The 21579-nt window shown below is 50.1% G+C and overlaps 1 protein-coding gene across 6 annotated transcripts in view; it reads right to left on the reverse strand.

Annotated features, from left to right (window-relative positions):
• Positions 1-593: 593 nt before the first annotated feature.
• ZSCAN1 (zinc finger and SCAN domain containing 1) overlaps positions 594-21579 on the reverse strand; it is a 37001-nt gene continuing 16015 nt past the window's right edge. For all 6 annotated transcript variants that reach the window (XM_032263283.1, XM_032263281.1, XM_032263284.1 and 3 more), the window contains 2 exons: positions 3696-3834; positions 594-3197 (listed from right to left, as the gene is read on the reverse strand). In XM_032263283.1, coding sequence (XP_032119174.1) covers positions 2575-3197; positions 3696-3834 — 762 coding nt within the window. In that variant the 3' untranslated portion in view covers positions 594-2574. The remainder of the gene's footprint in view (positions 3198-3695; positions 3835-21579) is intronic.

A 21579-nucleotide genomic window follows, 5' to 3' on the forward strand; every position in this document is an offset into this window, starting at 1 on the left:
ACGGAGGGCCTGCTGTATGCTTGGCATGGTCAAGTGTGGCGGTGGAGACTGTCCCAGGCACAGGATGAGGCCAGGGTGAGAGAGAGTGTGGAGACAGTCAGGGACACAGTGAGTTAAGGACATCAGCCTCCACCATCCCAGTGCTGGGAGCTATGGAGGTAGCAGGGCCAGGAAGGACACGCTGGAGCTGCCCTGCTGGGCTTTGTCTTTTCAGTGTCCACATTTTAGAGGAACCCTATTCGCTGCAGGATGTGGATGGGCAGAGGGAACCTGGGCTGGAGGCAGAGTTTACGTAGAGGCAACTGCAGGCATTCAAGAAATGGGGACAGAGCCTGGGGCTGATGGTGCAGGGGAGAAAAGAGAACTGAGAGAGGTTGGGAGCTGGGTGCCCAAGGCAATCAAATATCCTTCCTGGAGGCCATCACTTTGGGAGGCCAAGGTGGGCGGATCACCTGAGGTCGGGAGCTCGAGACCAGCTTGACTAACACGGAGAAACCCCATTTCTACTAAAAATACAAAAACTAGCCAGGCGTGGTGGTGCATGCCTGTAAGGAGAATCGCTTGAACCTGGGAGGCGGAGGTTGCAGTGAGCCAAGATTGCGCTATTGTACTGCAGCCTGGGCAACAAGAGTGAAACTCCGTCTCAAAAAAAAAAAAAAAAAATTCTATGGCCTTGGAAGGTGGTGGTCCCTCTAGGGGGAATGGGAACCCCAGAGGGGAGGCAGTTTGCATGATTTTTGTTTTTGCACAAGGGAAGATGAGTTATTTGGACAAACTCAGTTGGAGGACTGAAGGACAGCAGGTGGATGTCTCTGGGGCCAGCCGATCGATGCCCTGTGGGCAGTGGCACCCACTTTCTTGTGCAATTGTGGCACCAACGAACAGAGCTGTGACTGTGCCTCCAGGGAGTGGAGAGTGAGATGGAAATTGCATGGAATGAGCCTCTGGCTCCCAGCAGGTGGGGGCACCTGGGAGAGATGTCTTTACACATCCCGTCATCCTAGACAATCGATCTGTGCCTGAGGGAATGCTCAGGGGGCTTCCGAGAGTAATGGCTGACTGTGGGGGCCAAGACCCCACCCTTCATCCTGAGCTCGGTAGAAGAAGCTCCTCCTTTGCAGGATGAGAGAAAAGGCGCCAGGAGGGGAGCTGGAGCCCACCAGCAATTAAGGCAAGGGATAGAGCCGGGAGCCCCCAGTGGGGACTGCAGGGAAAGGCTGGGGATGCCGGAGGGAGCCAGGAAGCGAGGTCGGGAGGCCCGGTTGAGGGGAGCTCCGTGAAGGCAAGCGTGAGAAGGCAAGTGCGGCAGCGAGGATGAAGTGAAGGCAGTGGAGGGTCTGTGGGAGCTACACAGCCCGTGACGGGCATCAGGGACAGGCCAAGAGTGGGGGCGGCTTGGTTGAGAAGTAGCAGCAGGTGGATGTGACGTGGGTAGGTCCAAAGGCTTTCGAGTTAGAAGGCGACTTGGAAAAAGGTCTCTGCCTGTGTGAATTCACAGTCAGCCCAACGTGGTGTTTCCAAATGAAGTTGGGAGGAGAAAAAAAGACAAAAACTTTTAAGGCTTTTGCTTGAAAAGGGACCAGTGTCCAGCAACAATGAATTGGGGATGGATGAGAAGCAGAATCCGAGGCGGGGTCCCCGCTGATGGCAGGTCGTGACTATGCTGCCTGCCCTTGCTCTGCTCCAGCCAAGCAGCATAGGGGGCCCCACTCTTTGGGGACCATCTGGTTCTTCCTGGCAGAGTAGAAAGCCAGATTTTTATGGTTTAAACAAGTACTGGCATTTTATCTAAAAAAAAAAAATCCTTCCATAAGTCAAACAAAATATAGGCAGGTTAGCCTAAAGGCTACGCCTGAAATCCAGAGACAGAAAGCAGGTTCTGGTTGTCAGGGCGGGAGGGAAAGGGCGAATGAGTGCTGACACCTGTGGGATCTCTTTCTGGGCGAGCGAAAATGTCTTTGGAGCTAGAGAGTGCTGGTAGTTGCACAATGTTGTGAATGTAGTTAATGCCACTGAGCTGTGCATTTTTAGTGACTGAAATGGTAAATTTTATGTGTGTACTTTACAAAAAAAAAAAAAAAATAGGAAAAAAACAAAACCCTGTTTATCTGTTAGGTTCCAAGGGGGCTGAGCTGACAGGAGGGCAGCTGGGGGCAGCTGCACCCTTCTCTGGAATTGGAGCTGCCCAGGCGGGCTCCCGACCTCATGGTCTCAGGGATATCCACAGTGAAATGAAAACCCTGCGGCAGAACCTGCCGCTGGGTCAGGTACTCACAGGGAGACCTGCACAAGGCTTCTGAAAGATGAGATGCTAATGAAACTCGTCTTCAATCCACTTGCAAAACACAGTGTGCAGGATTGACCAGGCTATGCTGTGTAACTGCTGCCTCTCAGCCGAGACCCTGGGATGCTCCCTCCCATGCTGGCTGGAGACCGCAGAGCCGGTGTCCAGGATCTTCTGTGAAACAGCAGTGGCCAGGGATTGGTGGGGCTGGGGGATGTCCCCACCTTCTGGGGCCCATTGGCGCCCCCCAGGGACTCAAGGCTGGGTGGCTGAGGCCCGAGGCTGGCCATTCACATGTGGCCATGAACCGTGTGGAGCTTCTGGTGGTCGATGAGGTGGACCATCCAGGGGAAGGACTTCCCGCAGACGTTGCACTGGAAGGGCCTCTTGGGGCTGCGAGGGGCCGCCGGATCCTGGGCTCCATCCCTGGGTGGGGCGGATTCCCGGGAGCCCTTGCTCCGGGGGCCTTTCTTCTTGGGTGGCTCCAGCAGGTGGATCTTGCTGTGCTCAGCGAGGACGGAGCTATGCAGGAAGACCTTGCCGCACTCAGGGCACGGAAAGGGCCCCTCCTCGCGATGGGTCTTCTGATGCTCGATAAAGTGGGTGACCCAGGTGAAGACCATCCCACAGTCGGCACACTGGAAGGGCCGCCCCCCTCGGGGCCCACGCGGTGCTCCCGAGGTGCATGTAGCAGCCTCTTGGGTGCCACCTTTAGTGTGCTTGAGGGATGGCTGCTGGCGGCTGCCCTGGTTGGTGTTCCTGTTTTTCTTTCGGGGACTGATTCTCTGACCACTCAGACCCTTGGGGCCTGAGGTCACAGCCCCTTCTGCCCGCAGGTCTGAGGAGGGCCCTGGGAGAAGATCCTCAGGCTCGTCCCAGATACTCGGCTTCAGAGGCAAGCAGGCCCGGGACCCTGTGGAGAGTGAGGGAGACGGGTCACCTGTAGTGAGTGGACTGCCTTGGCATCTCCCTTTGTCCCTGAGGGGCATGGAGGGCCCCAATGACTGAGCCAAGTCCAGGTCTTTCCCCTGCTCAATATGGCCCTTCTGCCCTTCGTCCTGTCCTTCAAGATAGGAGGGCACATGTTTTGGGGGCGGATCCCTCAGCACTGGCCCCTCGTTCCTACCTGGCTGGCCCTCTGGGTAACCCCCTGCTCCAACACTCTCAGTCTGTCTAGCTTGACTGCTGTTCAGGTGGGGAGGCCTGTGCCCTTCTTGTGGGGTGAACAGTGTGCATGGCAGTTCTAGGGGCCCCAGACCTCAGTCCCCACGGGAGGTGTGTATGGTTTCTGAGGGGAGTGTGGAGTTCACCACTGAAGCCCCTAACTCCACCCATTAACCAAGTCTGTGGCCTTGGGTTGAGGTCCCAAACTCCATTTCCAAACTTTAATCTGCACAAGAGCCAGACTCACCCATCGAGCCCGGGGCGCGGGGCGGCTCGGCCTCTGCCCTGGTGTGCAGACTCTGCGGGAGCTGGGTGGGCTCCAGCCACTCACTTTCCTCTGGGGGTGCCGGGGCTGCCGCTGCCGCATCCAGGATCAGCTCAGACGCCTGGAATGGCAAACACGGGACTGTTGGGCAGCTGCCCCTCAGGTGCTGTCCTCCCCCCATCACCGAACAACAAAGGAACGGGTCATCGCCAAAGGCTCTCCCAGGGCTGCGTGAGGTGGTATGCGCCTGTTGTTCCTGTGCTTTGGGATGCTGATGCCAGAGGATTGCTTGAGGCCAGGATTTTGGGATCAGCCTAGGCAACAAGCAAGACCTCATTTATACAAAAAATAAATAATCACTCCCAAGGAGCTCTTACCAGGACCTGAGATAGAATTCGAGGGGCCGCTGTACAAAATGGAAACGCAAGTCCCCTTATTCAAAAATCGTTGACAGTTTCAGGGCAGTGACAGCAGAGCATTAGATAGAATCAGGGGACCTTGCAGCTCGGGTCACTGTTACCTGCCAGGGTTCCAAGCTCCTGTCCCCCGAGGCTGCACTGCCCTTCCCCACACGCCCAGAGAAAGTGGGCAACCACACAGGCTTCACATCCCACCTGCAACCTATGGCCTCTGCACTCCTAAGCCTGTCCCACACAAAACTAGGGTCACCACTTTCTGGAAGAAGACTGAGCTGTGGTTGAAGAGCAAGAACTCGAAGCAGCGGCTGGGTGCCTTGGCTCACACCTATAAGCCCAGCACATTGGGAGGCCTAGGCAGGCGGATCACCTAAGGTTGGGAGTTCGAGACTAGCCTGACCAACATGGAGAAACCCCATCTCTACCAAAAATATGAAAAAATTTAATAATCCCAGCTACTCGGGAGGCTGAAGCAAGAGAATCACTTGAACCCGGCAGGTGGAGGTTGCAGTGAGCAAAGATTCCACTCCAGACTGGGCCACAAGAGCGATACAAGGAGAAAGAGAAGGAAAAGGAGGAAGAAGAAGGAGGAGGAAGAGGAAGAAAAAGGAGAAGAAGAATTTGAAACAGAGGGGTCTGGCTTGGTGTCCAGGCTCAGCCCCACTTGCTGTGTGGCCCTGGCTGAGATGCTTTAGCTCTCTGGGCTTCAAATGAGGATGTGGGTGCTACGGGCCCACAGCCTGTTACCATCAAGGGCTCCGCAAACGGCAACGGGGTCATATCAAAGGAAAAACAGTGATGCCTAATCAATGCAAATCAGGTTGTTGGGGAAAGTGTGTTGGGTCAAACAAAGCCTGAGAAGAGACCGGGAGTCAAGCACGCACTGACAAGGCCTGTCTTGGGTGGGTCTCCACTTTCTGCTGCCCCAACCCTACCTGGATGCACAGGGGCCTAAGGAAGCTGTCCTAACAGCTGGGCAGGACAGGTGTGGAGGGATTGCAGGGCTAGAGACTAATGAGGTAGGGATGGAGGGAGCTAGGGAGGGAGGGAGCTGGTGGCCCGAAGTGAGTTAAGACACAAGATTTTCCTGCTCTCACATTGGGAGTATGTGGATGGCGTGTTTGGCTGGGTTATTGATTTTTATTTCTTATCCATTGCTAGTTTTGATTGTAAAACATGTTGAATTCTAAAATCGTCACCAAAGGAGCCACCATCTGCAGGAGTAAAGATGGGACTTTTCTTTTGTGCCTCTTCCAGGTACCTGGCTACTGGGGGCCACTCTGGACAGTGAGGCTCCTCCCTACTTCACCTGCCTCAGCGTTTGTGACTAATCAGGGCAACAGAGGGGTTGCATGGAGGGAAAAGTGGGTGGCCTGTGTGTGTGTGGAGACGAGGCATGCTCAGTTCTCCTCTGAGGAGCTATTGGCGCACTTGGGTCCCGGCACAGAAACCAAGACATTCCTGGGGCCCTATCTGTACTTTCAAATGCAAACACATCCCCACAGCCCCAGTGAGCCAGCTATCACAGATCTGGGCTCATATCCTTCCAGAGACAGACCCAGGTTTCTAGTCTTAGGGACGATAGGTGGGGAGATTGGAGGGGGAAGGGAGACACACGTGAGAGCAGCCACACCCTGGAGAGTGCTGATGCAAACCAAGCAACCAAGGAAAAGAAAACCAGAATAAGGGGACAGGTGTGGTAGCTTGTGCCTGTAATCCCAGCACTTTGGGAGGCCTAGGCGGCGGAGCACGAGGTATGGAGATCGGGACCGTTCTGGCCAACATGGTGAAACCCAAAATACAAAAATTAGCTGGGCGTGGTGGCACATGCCTGTAGTCCCAGCTACTCAAGAGACTGAGGTAGGGGAATCGCATGAACCCAGGAGGCAGAAGTTGCAGTTGAGCCAAGATCCTGCCACTGCACTCCAAACTGGCGATAGAGCGAGATTCTGTCTCAAAACAAAAAACAAAAAAACCACAAGAATAAAGGACAAATATGAATGCCTGACTACTTACTGGTGTTGAGGAATTATCTTAATGGCTTTATTTAATTAATTAATTAATTTCAGACAGAGTCTCACTCTGTCTCCCAGGCTGGTGTGTAGTGGCACGATCTCAGCTCACTGCCACCTCCACCTCCCGGGTTCAAGCTATTCTTGTGCTTCAGCCTCCCAAGTAGCCGGGACTATGGGCATGTGCAACTGCGCCCAGCCAATTTTTTAATTTTTTGGTAGTGACGGGGCTTCACCCTGTTGGTCAGTCTGGTCTTGAACTCCTGATTTCAAGTGATCCGCCCTCCTTGGCCTCCCAAAGTGCTGGGGTTACAGGTGTGAACCACCGCACCCTGCCAGAAATTATCTTAATGGCTTTAGTTGGGGCAGTGGTGCTGGGTTATTCTGAAAAAACACAGGAGAGTGGAGTAACATCACCAAGATGATGGAGTAGGAGATACCAGCCTTCATTTCTCCCTCCCCCTACCCACACACAAATCAAATACAGACAGATATTCACAAGCTGGAATAGACCAAAATGCTCAAGGACCTATTGAAGATCTGCAGCAACACAGTGGAGCAAAACGAAAAAAACCCAAGAGCGTCCACATGAGAAAGCTCACTGGTGAGATAATGCATACCTGAGCTGCCAGGAAATCCTTATGAACACAGAAGAAAAGCACGAGCCAAGTATCAGCTACGCAGTGGGAACCACCAGGGACCCCAGCAATCTGCTCTACAGCGGACACTGCATCACTTGTTGCCGAGGTTATAACAGTCAGTCCCGCCAGGGTCTCAGGGAGGTAGGACCTTAGCGTGCTACCCCCAAAGGGCTTCAGACAGCTACCCGCATGGGGTAATAGCGTTTCAGTTAACAACGGACCGGACCGAATATACCACAGTGGTGTCGTAAAATTATGACTCTCTTCCACCACCATTTGAAATCCAACTCCATAGATACACTGCTGCCTGACCTTGAGTATGCACCAGCACCCTCCTGCCCACAGCTCCTCCGCCAGCAAGGACCTGACTGAGTACTGCAAGCAATACAGAGGAAATCGCAGAGGGATCCAAGATCATCTCGAGCAAGAATCTGCAGGATGATGATACAATGTTACAAGCAAAAAGATCTAAGTATTTGTCTTGACTTAGGTGAGTTGCACACTGCACAGTTAAAACAGTTACTGGAAAATCAGGGGGATTTGTATTTGTGCTTTTGGAAAATGCTGCTACTGCTGTTAAGACCTTGGAACTGAAAGAACAGAAGTTGGATGGCAAATTAGTAGGACCACCTCTCACCCCCGCCACAAAGAGCCAAAGCTTTAAAAGGGAAAGAACCCCCCAAAAGGTTTTCATGGGTGGACTGAGCCCAGATACTTCTGAACTACTAACGAAAGAATATTTTGGAGGCTTTGGAGAGATCAAATATATTAAAGGCCAAGTGCAGTGGCTTACACCTAGAATCTTACCACTTTGGAAGGCTGAGGCTGGAGAATTGCGTGAGACCAGGAATTCAAGACTTAGGCAACATAGCTAAATCCTGTCTCTACAAAATTAGAAAATTACCAGGCACTGTGGCTCACGCCTGTAATTCTAGCTGAGATGGGAGGATTGCTTGAGCCTGGGAGGTCAAGGCTGCAGTGAGCTGTAACTGAGCTACTGCATTCCAGCCTGGGTGATGGAGTGAGACCTCGTCTCAAAAAAAGGAAAAAAGGACCGGCTGTGGTGGCTCATGCCATAATCCCAGCATTTTGCGAGGCAGGTGGATCACTTGAAGTCAGGAGCCCGGCTAATGTAGTGAAACCCCGTGTCTACTAAAAGTACAAAAATTATCCGGGTGTGGTGGCGTTCGTCTGTGGTCCCAGCTACTCAGGAGACTGAGGCACAAGAATCGCTTGAACCCAGGGGGCAGAGGCTGCAGTGAGCCGAGATGTCGCCACTGTACTCCAGCCTCGGCAACAGAGCGAGACTCCATCTAAAGAAAAAAAGGCTGGGCGCGGTGGCTCATGCTATAATCCCAGCACTTTGGGAGGCCGAGGTGGGCAGATCACAAGGTCAAAAGATCAAGACCATACCGGGTAACACGCGAAACCCTGTATCTACAAAAAATACAAAATTAGCCAGGTGTTGTGGTGGATGCCTGTAAACTCAGCTACTCGGAGGCTGAGGCAGGAGAATTGCTTGAACCCTGGAGGCAGAGGTTGCGGTGAGCCAAGATCGCATCTGTGCACTGCAGCCTGAGCAACAAGGGTGAAACTCCGTCTCAAAATTTTTTAAAAAATAGAAAAGGAAAAACAACACTATTGAACTTCCAATGGATACAAAAACAAATGCAAGTGGAGAGTTTTGTTTTATCACACGTGAAAAATTGGAATAGAAATTGTTAGCAGATATCATCAAATTAGTTCTGGGAAGTGTGAAATCAAAGTTGCACAACCGAAAGAGGAAAAGATGCTGCAGCTGGCAGATGAGGTGGAACTAGGGGTCGTGGCCAAGGTCAGGGCCAAAGCTGGAGCTAAGGATTTAATTACTATGATCAAGGATATGGAAATTACAATAGTGCCCATGGTGGTGATCAAAACCACAGTGGTGATGGTGGATAAGGTTATAGTGGGTGTGACTATGGGAACTATGGGTATGGACAGGCCGCATTGCCTAACACAGCCCTTACAACAATCAGTACTTGGAGTGCTTGAGATGCTGCGCAGTGGCGACCACCAAGACAATTAGCACCCATACTGGGGGAGGACACTGAGAAAATGCCACATGCTACAGTACCCCATCTTGATGAGAAATTACCCGTTGGGTATGATGTACACTGTTTGGTGATGGGCACATTTAAAGCCCAGACTTAGTGGCGCATGCCTGTAATCCCAGCACTTTGGGAGGCCAGCGCAGGTGGATCACGAGGTCAAGAGATCGAGACCATCCTGGCCAACATGATGAAACCCTGTCTCTACTGAAAGAATACAAAAATTAGCTAGGCGTGGTGGTGGGTTCCTGCCTGTAATCCTAGCTACTCGGGAGGCTGAGGCAGGAGAATCACTTGAACCTGGGAGACGGAGGTTGCAGTGAGCCAAGATCGCACCATTGCACTCCAGCCTGGCAACAGAGCGAGACTCCGCCTAAAAAAGAAAAAAAAGAAAAAAGCCCAGACTTCACCATTACACAATTTATCCATGCAACCAAAAATCACCTGTACCCCTAAAACTATTGAAATAAAACTTTAAAAAAGAAATGGCCCGGGCACAGTGGCTCACACTTGAAATCCCAACGCTTTGGGAGGCCGAGGAAGATGAATCACAAGGTCAGAAGATCGAGACCATAACTAGCTAACACGGCAAAAACCCGTCGCTGCTAAAAAATACAAAAAATTAGCCAGGTGGGATGGCATGCACCTCCCAGCTACTTAGGAGGCTGAGGCAGGAGAATTGCTTGAACTCGGGTGGCAGAGTTTGCAGTGAGCTGAGATCGTGCCATTGCATTCCAGTCTGGGCAACAGAGGGAGACTTCGTCTCGAAAAAATAAAAATCAATGCACTGTTACACTTGTAAAAAACTGCCATGTAGAATACTCAAACATTTAAAAAGTAAGAGACGGCCGGGCGCGGTGGCTCAAGCCTGTAATCCCAGCACTTTGGGAGGCCGAGGCGGGTGGATCACGAGGTCAAGAGATCGAGACCATCCTGGTCAACATGGTGAAACCCCGTCTCTACTAAAAATACAAAAAATTAGCTGGGTATGGTGGTGCATGCCTGTAATCCCAGCTACTCAGGAGACTGAGGCAGGAGAATTGCCTGAACCCAGGAGGTGGAGGTTGCGGTGAGCCGAGGTCGCGCCATTGCACTCCAGCCTGGGTAACATGAGTGAAACTCTGTCTCAAAAAAAAAAAAAAAAAAAAAAGAGACAATTTTAAATATAGGAAACAACTAACACATCTTTGGTTAGCAATGTCCACTTTCACAATTTTCACCGCTCCTACTCCACAATAATCAGCCGTAGAATATTCATTTTTTTCTTGTTTAGTGTATCTGTCTCACGGCAATTTGTCAAAGCTTTTGTTGCAAAACACATTTCTTAATTAAATACACAATGAAACGATATGCTTAGACAGTTATGACTTAAAATATTTAAAAATAATACATAATATTGGGATAACCAAAAGGACTGTGGCATCTTTTGATTCATTTTTGCATTTTGTTTTTTATTATTTTAGAGATAGGAGCTCGCTCTGTGCCCAGGCTGGAGTGCAGTGGCCTGATTACAGCTCACTGCAGCCTCAACTTGCCAGGTTCAAGTGATTCTCCCACCTCAGCCTCATGAGTAGATGGGACCACAGGCATGCGACACCATGCCTAGCTAATTTTTTTTTTTTTTTTTTTTTTTTTTTTTTTCATAGAAACGGGGTTTTGCCATGTTGCTCAGGCTGGTCTTGAATTCCTGATCTCAAGCGATCCTCCTGTATCTGCCTCCCAAAGTGCCGGGATTACAGAGGGCACACTTTATTTTGGTGTTTTATTCTGAAAACATTTTCTCCTGGTAAGTCTATAATTAAAAATCTTACTTTAAATTCATGATGCTTTGTTTGTGCTCCTCAAATGCCAATGGTTTAACAATTTGAATTCTCTCCTGGAAAAAATTTGTCAACTTAAAAGGTACATTTATTGACATCTATTTGTTATAGTCCAAACCACAGCCCCAGAAAATCACCCGTATACAGGTGACACATAGAGTGAGATTTAGTTTTCTTTTCTGCAAATGACAGGATAGGAACATCCGGCTCCTAAGGCCCAGGGCTCACATGATCATGCACTTTCCAGCCAGCTTCTCAGTGCTCTTGGCATCGGGGATTTCTTCTGGAACAGCTGCTGATCATTCACAGCTGCCTGTGCCGAGGTCTCCGTGAGGGCGCAATTCTGCTGCAGCTCACAGGTGGCACCGTCATTCAAGGCCACCTCTAGCCATTCTCATATCTCTCGTGCACGAGCACCATGGGGAACTTGTCCAGGTGATTAATTCTGACCTTGTGGATCAACTGGTAGAAAATCTTCAGCTTTTCTTGGGTTTCTTTTTGGTGACAGAGTAGGACAAACGTGTGACCTGGCCTTGGCAGAGCACTGTAGACAGTGCAGCAGCAGCCACCAGTGCTGTGGGCGCTGTGCACAGCAGCTCAGCACCTGGCAGTAAGTAGCTTCCATGTTTGGCAGGTACGCGTTGGGGGAGGTACCTGCATGCACTTTGGCACCAGCAGGGCAGGCTATCCCCAGCCTTCTGGGGTCATCCCTGCCTTCTGTGGGCGACGAAGGTGTGGACATTAAGCAGGGCGGGCAGAAGCCACAGCTGCTGCAACAGGCATTGCCCGTGTTAGGAATCAGAGAAGATGTGCACAAGTTCTCCGCACGTAGCTGGTGGCAGGAGAAGCCAGCCCCCTGCTGACATGCATCCTCCCTCACTTCCCTCCATCAGGGTTAATCCAACTGGTTTTAGCTTTCCTTTGTGCTTTGTGATCTGTGTTGTGACTCGATGTAGATTTGTGTTTATTCACATTTTATTTGGGGGATTTCTTTTTCTTTTTTTTTGAGACGGAGTTTCACTCTTGTTACCCAGGCTGGAGTGCAATGGCGCGATCTCGGCTCACCGCAACCCCCGTCTCCTGGGTTCAGGCAATTCTCCTGCCTCAGCCTCCTGAGTAGCTGGGATTACAGGCACGCACCACCATGCCCAGCTAATTTTTTTTTGTATTTTTAGTAAAGACAGGGTTTCACCATGTTGACCAGGATGGTCTCGATCTCTTGACCTCGTAATCTACCCGCCTCGGCCTCCCAAAGTGCTGGGATTACAGGCGTGAGCCACCACGCCCGGCTTATTTGGGGGATTTCATGTGAAACCTCGAATGCTCCTTGTGTGGAAAAAAATGATTATAGTGGAGGTGAAAACTTTCTATCACCTATTGATGTCATAACTGTCCTAATGTCACATTTGTGGTGATGCTGGCATCAGTACACTCACTGTGCTGCCAATCATATAAAGTACAGCACACAAAATTATGTGCTGTATGTAACGAAGCACACCCTCGAATAACATAATTTCGTTCAATGTCATTTTAAGAATGATGAGAGAAAAAAAGCATAGGCCAGGGCGGCAATCTGGAGTCTGCACGTTCTCCCTATGTCTGCGTGGGTTTTCTCCAGATACGACAGCTCCCTCCCACATCCCAGAGATGTGCCTGTTAGGTGAACTGGCGTGTCCACACAGTCCCCATGTGAGTGAGTGCTTCCTGCCAGGGTTCCACCCTGAGACGCCAGGACAGGCTCCAGCCACCTGCTGCCCTGAATAAGCGGGTTGGAAAACTAATGAACACAAATTCTTGTAAAATAAAATTCGTAAAGTATGCAATAATTATACACATGCACGGCACTAAATGATGCAGTACCAAAGCATTCAGCACCCTGGCCATGTTTTTATACCACCCACCACCATGCTCACCGTCGTCACTCACTGATTTCTGCACCAAAAACTGAAATCGTTTGGCTTCAAGTCACCATTAACAAGAGCCTATTGATAAGTGAGGCGCTAGTGTACTAGATAATGACAAACAAGTATGTTACTGGTTTATGGATTTACTATACTTATTATTTTATTAATAGAGACAGGGTCTCCCTATATCGCCCAAACTGGTTTCCAACTCCTGGGTTCAAGTGATCCTCCCGCCTCAGCCTTCCAAGTAGCTGGGACTATAGGCACTTGCCACCATACCTGGCTATTGCTAATTATTAGTATTATTAATTTGAGACAGAGTCTCTCTCTGTCGCCCAGGCTGGAGTGCAGTGGTGCGATCTCTGCTCACTGCAGTCTCTGTTTTCCAGGTTCAAGAGATTCTTGTGCCCCAGCCACCTGAGTAGCTGGGATTATAAGCATGTGCCACCATGCCCAGCTAATTTTTTGTGTTTTTAGTGTTGAAAGGGTTTTGCCATGTTGGCCAGGCTGTTATCAAACTCCTCGCCATAAATGATCTGCCTGTCTCGGCCTCTCAAAGTGCTGGGATTATAGGCCTGACCCTGTTTTTATTTTTTTCGTTGTGTACAAATGTAGGCCAGGTGCAGTGGCTTAAAGCCTGTAATCCCAGCAATTTAGAAGGCCGAGGCTGTAGGCTCACCCGAGCCCAGGAGTTGGAGCAGCCCAGGCAACAAAGCCAGACCCCATCTCTACATAATAAAAAAATTAGACAAGCATGGTGGTGCGGGCCTGTGGTCCTAGCTACTCAAGTGGCTCGGGCACAAGAATCGCTTGAACCCGGGAAGCGGAGGCTGCAGTGAGCCGAGATCGCACCACTGCACTCCAGCCTGGGCAACAGAGAGACTGAGAGGCTGAGGCAGGCGGATTGCTTCAGGCTAGAAGCTCGAGGTTGCAGTCAACAATGACTGAGCCCTACAGTGCACCCTGGGTGACGGAGTTAGACCCTGTCTCTAAAAAACAAAAAAGCAAAAATTAAATAAAACATCTAGGCTGGGCGTGGTGGCTTATGCCTGTAATCCAAGCACTTTGGAGGCCAAGGCGGGTGGATAACCTGAGGTCGGGAGTTCAAAACCAGCCTGATCAACATGGTGAAATCCCGTTTAAAAAACAAAACAAAATAAAACAAAAAATCTAATTTCCTTTTCTTTTTCTTTTTTTTGAGATGAAGTTTCTCTCTTGTCACCCAGGCTAGAGTGCAATGGCACGATCACTGCAACCTCTGCCTCCCAGCTTCAAGCGATTCTGCTGCCTCAGCCTTCCGAGTAGCTGGGATTACAGGCGCTTGCCACCACGCCGGGGTTTCGCCATGTTGGCTGGGCTGATCACAAACTCCTGAGCTCAGGTGATCTGTTTGCCTTGGCCTCCCAGAGTGCTGGGATTACAGGCTTGAGCCCCTGGCCCTAAATTCCTTTTCTTTTCTAACAAAGCAAGTGCAAATGTAACACAGCAGGAAAACAATATGGAATCAATAAATAAGAAAGCCTACATACTCCTTTGTCTTTTGAATTCAAAACTTCACATTTTCTTAAATTAAAAACATCAGCCAACAGCAAGAGTGGTTTACATCTGTCCTTGAGCACAGCAGTTTAAAAAAAAAAAAAAAGGGCTGGGCGCGGTGGCTCAAGCCTGTAATCCCAGCACTTTGGGAGGCCGAGGCGGGTGGATCACGAGGTCAAGAGATCGAGACCATCCTGGTCAACATGGTGAAACCCTGTCTCTGCTAAAAATATGAAAAATTAGCTGGGCATGGTGGCGCGTGCCTGTAATCCCAGCTACTCAGGAGGCTGAGGCAGGAGAATCGCCTGAACCCAGGAGACGGAGGTTGCGGTGAGCCGAGATCGCGCCATTGCACTCCAGCCTGGGTAACAAGAGCGAAACTCTGTCTCAAAAAAAAAAAGGTCGGGTGCAGTGGCTCATACCTGTAATCTCAGCAGTTTGGGAGGGCTGAGGTGGGTGGATCATCTGAGTCAGGAGTTGAAGACCAGCCTGACCAACATGGTGAAACCCTGTCTCTACTAAAAATACAAAAAAAACTCGCCAGGCATGGTGGCATGCGCTTGTAGTCCCAGCTACTCGGGAGGCTGAGGCAGGAGAATCGCTTGAACCCGGGAGGCAGCCTAAGTGACAGGGTGAGATTCCGTCTCAAAAAATAAATAAATAACATGGTCTCTCTCTGTTATCCAGGCTGGTCTCCGATTCCTGGGCTTGGGTGATCCTCTTGTGTTAGCCACCCCAAGCACTGGGATTACAGAAGAAAGATTGGCTCAAATCAGGTCTTTTACACTTACCTACATGCCCCAGGGCAGTTAGTGTACTCATTAAGTAACGCAGTTTGAAACACTTGCAGGGTTAAAGCTATAAAATACCTATTCATCGATGTTTTTGTTTTTTAAAAAGGTTTAATCCTTCTTCCACTTCTTTCTTTTTTTTTTTTTTTGAGACAGAGTCTCTCTCTGTCACCCAAGTTGGAGTGCAGTGGTATGATTTTGGCTCACTGTAACCTCCACGTCCCAGGTTTAAGCGATTCTCCTGCCTCAGCCTCCCGAGTAGCTGGGATTATAGGCGCATGCCACCACCCCCAGCTAACTTTTATATTTTTAGTAGAGACGGGCTTTCACCATGTTGGCCAGCCTGGTCTCGAACTGCTGACCTCATGATCCACCCGCCTCGGCCTCCCAAAGTGCTGGGATTACAGGTGTGATCCACCTCGCCTGGCCCTCTTCTGATTCTTTCAAACCAAAGCTTTTGTTTCTGCTGCCCCCAGAACATTATCTTCCTTAAAGTGACACAGTCTTTTTTTTTTTTTGGAGACAAGAGTTTCACTTTTGTTGCCCAGGCTGGAGTGCAATAGCACGATCTCAGCTCACTGCAACCTCTGCCTCCCGGGTTCAAGCGATTCTCCTGCCTCAGCCTTCCAAGTAGCTGGGATTACAGGCACCTGCCACCACACACGGCTAATTTTTTTTTTTGTATTTTTAGTACAGACAGGTTTTCACTATGTTGGCCAGGCTGGTCTCGAACTCCTGACCTTAGGCGATCCACCCACGTCAGCCTCCCAAAGTGTTGGGATTACAGGCGTGAGCCACTGCACCTGGCCCAGCCAGTCTTTTTCTCAATTAAAAATTGAGAAAATTTCAACACAAAAAATTTAAATTATTTTTGCCAACTTCTTGCTAATTAAACATGATGTGTTCAGGGGTCCTGCCTTGGCACCTGGGCTGTGTGCCTCAGAACACCACTTTTCATGATGATGCTAAGAAATCTCCCACTCCGTGTGACCAGGCACTATCTGTGCCGTTTCCAGCCACTCACCACATCTTCACGAGCAGTGGTCTGGGATCCTGAAGGGCTGAGATTTAGGAGGCATGAAGCTTCGTAGGATGCAGGCTATTGGCAGACAGCGGGGGTACTCGTCCGAGAAGTACATGATGGAATTGCTCACACCCTCTGATGCTCTGACATTGTTCACTATAGGAATCAGTTCTCTGCTCTGGGGAAATCAGATGAGGCGCTCAGGCTCTAGACACCCTGTGAGAGCCACAGTGTCCGTGATGGACGTCTCCACATCCTGAATGGCTGTGCCGTCCTGGGTACGTAGACAGTGGTGGCTCTCCCTGCCTGGCCGCCTGACATCAGTGGCCACCGTGTGGTGGATGAATATGTCCTCATATTGAGAAACAGGTACCATTTACATGGACGTGGGCCTTATAGATGCCTTCTTTCCCACAGGTATTGGCCACCCCCTTGCTGGTCAAGGCACTGCAGACCATGATCCTGGAAACAGCCTGGGCAAAATGCAGCTCGCCCCACTGTGGGGAGTGATTAAGAGGCCTGGTGAGGGCCGGGCGCGGTGGCTCAAGCCTGTAATCCCAGCACTTTGGGAGGCCGAGGCGGGTGGATTACGAGGTTAAGAGATCGAGACCATCCTGGTCAACATGGTGAAACCCCGTCTCTACTAAAAATACAAAAAATTAGCTGGGCATGGTGGCGTGTGCCTGTAATCCCAGCTACTCAGGAGGCTGAGGCAGGAGAATTGCCTGAACCCAGGAGATGGAGGTTGCGGTGAGCCGAGATCGCGCCATTGCACTCCAGCCTGGGTAACAAGAGCGAAACTCCGTCTCACAAAAAAAAAAAAAAAAAAAAAAAGAGGCCTGGTGAGACAATGCCAAAGTAAATGTGATTTTGAAGATCATTGGCGGGGCCAGCTGCCACAGGACACATAAAGCCCGACCTTGTTGGCCCATCTGGAGTGTCATCTGCAGGCCAGGTCATGCTGGGGTTGCTGATGTAGTCACAGATCTGAGAGGACTTGAAGGCCCCGTGGTCACTGAGCAGCTCAGAAATGCGCTTGTGCTCTGGCATGCGTGGAATAGGGTTGGTTGTGGTGACGCTCACCACGATGACCCCACCACTGGGTAATTCCCTGCCTGGTGGTCTTGCAGCTTCTGCACCAGGTAATGTTGCAGTGGATGAAAAGGGTTCCTCACAAGCCCTCGAAGACCCCAAGCAGGACGAAGGGGACGACTTTGGCCATGTCCGGATGTATTCCATGAAAAAGAGAAGGTGGCTGGCTACTCCCAAAGAGGTTGGTGGATGGCGCCATGATGGACACCACTAGGGCTGCAAAAATAACCTCCATATTTCTCCAAGGTGAGATAGTAACTGACCTCCTCTATTTTTTATTTTGTTTAATAGAGACAGATCTTGCTCTGTGAGCTGCACTGCAGCCTAGAACTCCTGGACTCATGCAGTCCTCCTGCCACAGCCTCCCAAGTAGCTGCAACTACAGGCATGAGCCACGGCTAAGGGCTGAGCACGGTGGCTCACGCCTGTAGTTCTAGCACTTTGGGAGGCTGAGATGGGTAGATTGCTTGCACCCAGGAATTCAACCCACCCTGGGCAAAATGGTGAAACCTCGTCTTTAGGAAAAATGCAAAATCAGCAAGATGTGGTGGTGCATGCCTGTAGTCCCAGCTACTCAGGAGGCTAAGGTGGGAAGATAGCTTGAGCCCGGGAAGTTGAGGCTGCAGTGAGCCAAGATCACACCAGTGCACTCCAGCCTGGGTGACAGAGAGAGACCCTATCATAAAAAAAAAAAAAAAAAAAAAAAAAAAAAGATGGGGTCTTGATACATTGCCCAGGTGGTGTTGAACTCCTGGACTCAAGCAATCCTCCTGCCTCAGCCTCAAGTAGCTAGAATGACAGGCACATATCACCACACCCAGTTAATGGTTATTGATTTTTTAGAGATGAGGTTTGGCTACATTTTCTATCTGGTGTTGAACTCCTGGGCTCACACGATTGTCCCGTCTTGGCCTCCCAAGTTGCTTGGATGATAAGCAGAAGCCATGCATCCAGCTCACCTGACTTCCTCTAGACTGAAAAGCACATCCCCACCTGGAGCACCAAAGGCAAAAGAGACCCCAGCAGCAGCTGCAGCAGAAAGCACCTTGTGCCTCTTGTCCTCGTTCTTGCTGTACTTGGAGAAGAGGCTGCTGAAGAAGCTGCCACGGCAACTAGTTGCACACACCAGCAGCTATTTCTCCAGGCTCCAGCCACAGGATTCTCTCAGTACCAGAGTGGCTGTTGTGAGGAGCAAGGTCCACTTCCCCAAGAAGCCCCTGACGATAAAGCAGCACAACTTGGTCTTTCTCCCTGGTAACCACAGCCAAGGCGTGTGGCACACGGGACAGACACGGAGTAAATCAGAACGGCAGTACCGACGCACTCCGTTGATGCCATCAGCTTTGGCCATTTCTTCCACCGGGGCCACGGGTCCCTGTCCTCAGAAGTGGTCTCACTGGATGCAGCACGACTTGCGGCTGGACTGGAAGGCTGACAGGGATCCCTGCCCGGTCCGCCACCCAGTCCCAGTGCTGGTGCCGCTGGCATGCAGATGAGCAGCATCTGCCGGGACTCCTGGATGGACTCCTTGCTTTCGCTGGGAATCTTCCCTTAACAGTGGACGGTGTGGACGTCCACACATCCCTATGTCGGCAAACGGCTCCTGGATAAATCCATCAGCTGTCCAGGGCTACTCATTGGTCCTGCACTGATAGTGCTGGTTAGACTGCAGCGTGCGGCGGGCCACCTGCCCAGCAAACCCTTTCATCAGCGTGACTGCTGCGAGCACTGTGTGTTGTTACTTTAGAGTGCACTCCTCAGGCCTGCAGGAGGGCTTCCAGAAGGCACGTCATCGAGAGATGATAGTTCAATGTGTTTCCCCTGAAGACCTTCCAGGGGAAGATATGCTGGCAGAAGACAGCAATATTGATGATCCTGACCCTGTGCAGGCGTAGGCTAATGTGTGTGTTTCTGTCTTAGTTTTTAACAAAAAAAAGTTTAAAAAGTAAAAAAAAAAAAAAAAAAGTTTGTAGAATAAGGATATAAAGAAAGAAATAACATATTTTAGAGACAGGGTCTCACTCTGTCACCCAGGCCAGAGTGCAAGTGGTACGATCATAGCTCACTGCAGCCTCAAACTCCCAGGCTCCCGCTATCCTCTCACCTCAGCCTCACAAGTAGCTGGCACCACAGGCACTTGCCATTACACCTGGCTAATTGTTTTATTTTTTGTAGAGACAGGGTCTTGCTGTGTTGCCCACTCCGGTCTGGAACTCCTGATCTTAAGCAATCCTCCACCTCAGCTTCCCAAAGCTTTGGGATTACAGGCGTGAGCCACCACACTTCAGTTTGGTGTTTTACTCTCCTCAAAACATTTTCTCCTAATAAGTTTATTGTTAAAGGTCTTAATTTTAAATGCATGATGCTTCATTTTGTTCTCCTCCTCAAATGCCAATGTTTTTAACAATTTGAATTCTCTTTCTTGGGAAAAATAAAAGTTAGCAACTTACAGGGAATATTTACTGACATCTAGTTTGTTATGCTTCAAACCACAGCCCAAGAAAATCAACATGGTGACACCTCATCTCTAAAAATAACTTTAGATGTGATAGGATTATAAGCATGAGCTACCAGGTCTAGCCAGAAATATTTTTTTGTACCGCGCTACAATGTGCTCATGAATTTTTTTTTGTTTTTGTTTCTCATGGGTTTTTGTTTTTTGTTTTTTTTTTTAGACGGAATCTCATTCTGTCACCCAGGTGGGAGTACAATGGTGCGATCTCGGCTCACTGCAACCTCTGCCTCCTAGGTTCAAGCGTTCTCCTGCCTCAGCCTCCCAAGTAGCTGGGATTACAGGTGCGTGCCACCAACCACGCCCGGCTAATTATTGTAGTTTTAGTAGAGACGGGTCGGGCGGGGTCGGGGTGTTTCCACGCCCGTCTTGATGCCTGACCTCAAGTGATCCACCCGCCTCAGCCTCCCGAAATGCTGGGATTACAAGCATGACCCAACCATGCCCAGCTTGTTCATATTTTAATATGTTGTTATAAAATAATCAAAATGTTTTTTAGGCCAGGCGTAGTGGCTTACGCTTGTAATCCCAGCACTTTGAGAGGCTGAGGAGGGAGGATCACTTGAGACCAGGAGTTTGAGACCAGCCTGGGCAACATGGTGAAACCCAGTCTACACAAAAACTAAAAAAATTTTTAAATATATAACAATTAGCCAGTGTGGTGGTGTGTGCCTGTGGTCCCAGCTATTCAGAAGACTGAGGTGAGAGGATCACTTGAGCCCAGGAAGTTGAGGTTGCAGTGAGCTGGGATCGTGCCACTGCACTCCAGCCTGGGCAACGGCCAGATTCTGTGTCGGAAAGAAAAAAAAATTATAAAGCAAAAACTTACAGTAAGATAAACTATGTTGAAGAAAGAAATATATTTGCCAAATTAGTATAGCCTAAGTACGCCACGTTTCTAAAGTCTACAGCAGGGACAATACGTCTCAGGCCTTCACATTTACTCACCACTCAGACTCACCCAGAGCAACTTCCCATCTTGCAAGCTCCCTTCCTGGTGAGTGCATGTTTAAATACACAAATACTTACCATTGTGTTACAGTTGTCTACAGTATTCAGTACAGTCCCAGGCTGTGCAGGTCTGTAGTCTAGGAGCCTTGGGCTGTGCCGCCTAGGTGTGTGAGTGCACTCTGCAATGTATGCACATGACGAAACCGCTTTAGGAAGCATTTCTCAAAAGGTGTCCTGACGGTTCAGCAGTTGTCACCACTCAGCAATCGCCAATTGTGCCCACTCCACAGCACTTCCTGGCAAGCTGGGCTGCCCCGCCCAGAGTGGCTCCATCTCTCCCTCACCTGTGCTCCTGTTCTCCACTTCCCCCCCAGGCTTCACCAGCAGAGGTGTGCCTCCTGCAGTGTTACCCCTCTGGCAACAGGAATGCCTGGGCCAGGTAACCAGCACTATCAGGACCCGGATCTGATCCCGGAGCTGCCATCCCTCCACATGAGCACTGGGCCTTGACCCTAAGGCCCCTCCACAAGTGCTGCTTGCTTAAGGACGCTGGGGCACCCTGATGCTGCTGAGCCCCACAGCCAAACCCAGTGCCAACAGGGATCCTCTTAGCCACAGCGGACCTGGTGGGAGAGGGGTGGCAGGACCTCAGCAGCCTTCCCCACTTAAGACCCCCCTAAAACCCACTTTGAGTTGTGATGTGGTGAGGGTATGGCCTGTGAATGTAGCTGTGGCTTCCAAGGGGAGTCTGGGATGGGAGAGGGAGTCAGATTAGTACATACCCTGCAGAGGCTGAGGAAGCCCATGGTTGGCAACTGTGGTCTACCCAGGGTAGATGCCTCCGTTAGATGCAGAAACAGAGTCCATGGCCCACGAAACTTTGTTTTGGTGCAGAAGAGGGGTTCTCATGATGATTTTTAAATTTATTTTCAAGTTAAATGGAAAAAACGAACATAAAGTCTACTCCAGCCTGGAATATATTCACCTTTATACCAGTGTGGTCATAAAATATATAATTAAAAACATTTTTTTTCCTGAGACAGGGTCTCACTTTGTCCCCCAGGCTTGAGTGCTGGA

The sequence above is a fragment of the Sapajus apella genome, unplaced genomic scaffold (assembly GCF_009761245.1).
Source record: "Sapajus apella isolate SASKATOON/1434 unplaced genomic scaffold, GSC_monkey_1.0 scaffold135, whole genome shotgun sequence".
In the NCBI taxonomy this organism is placed as follows: Eukaryota; Metazoa; Chordata; class Mammalia; order Primates; family Cebidae; genus Sapajus; species Sapajus apella.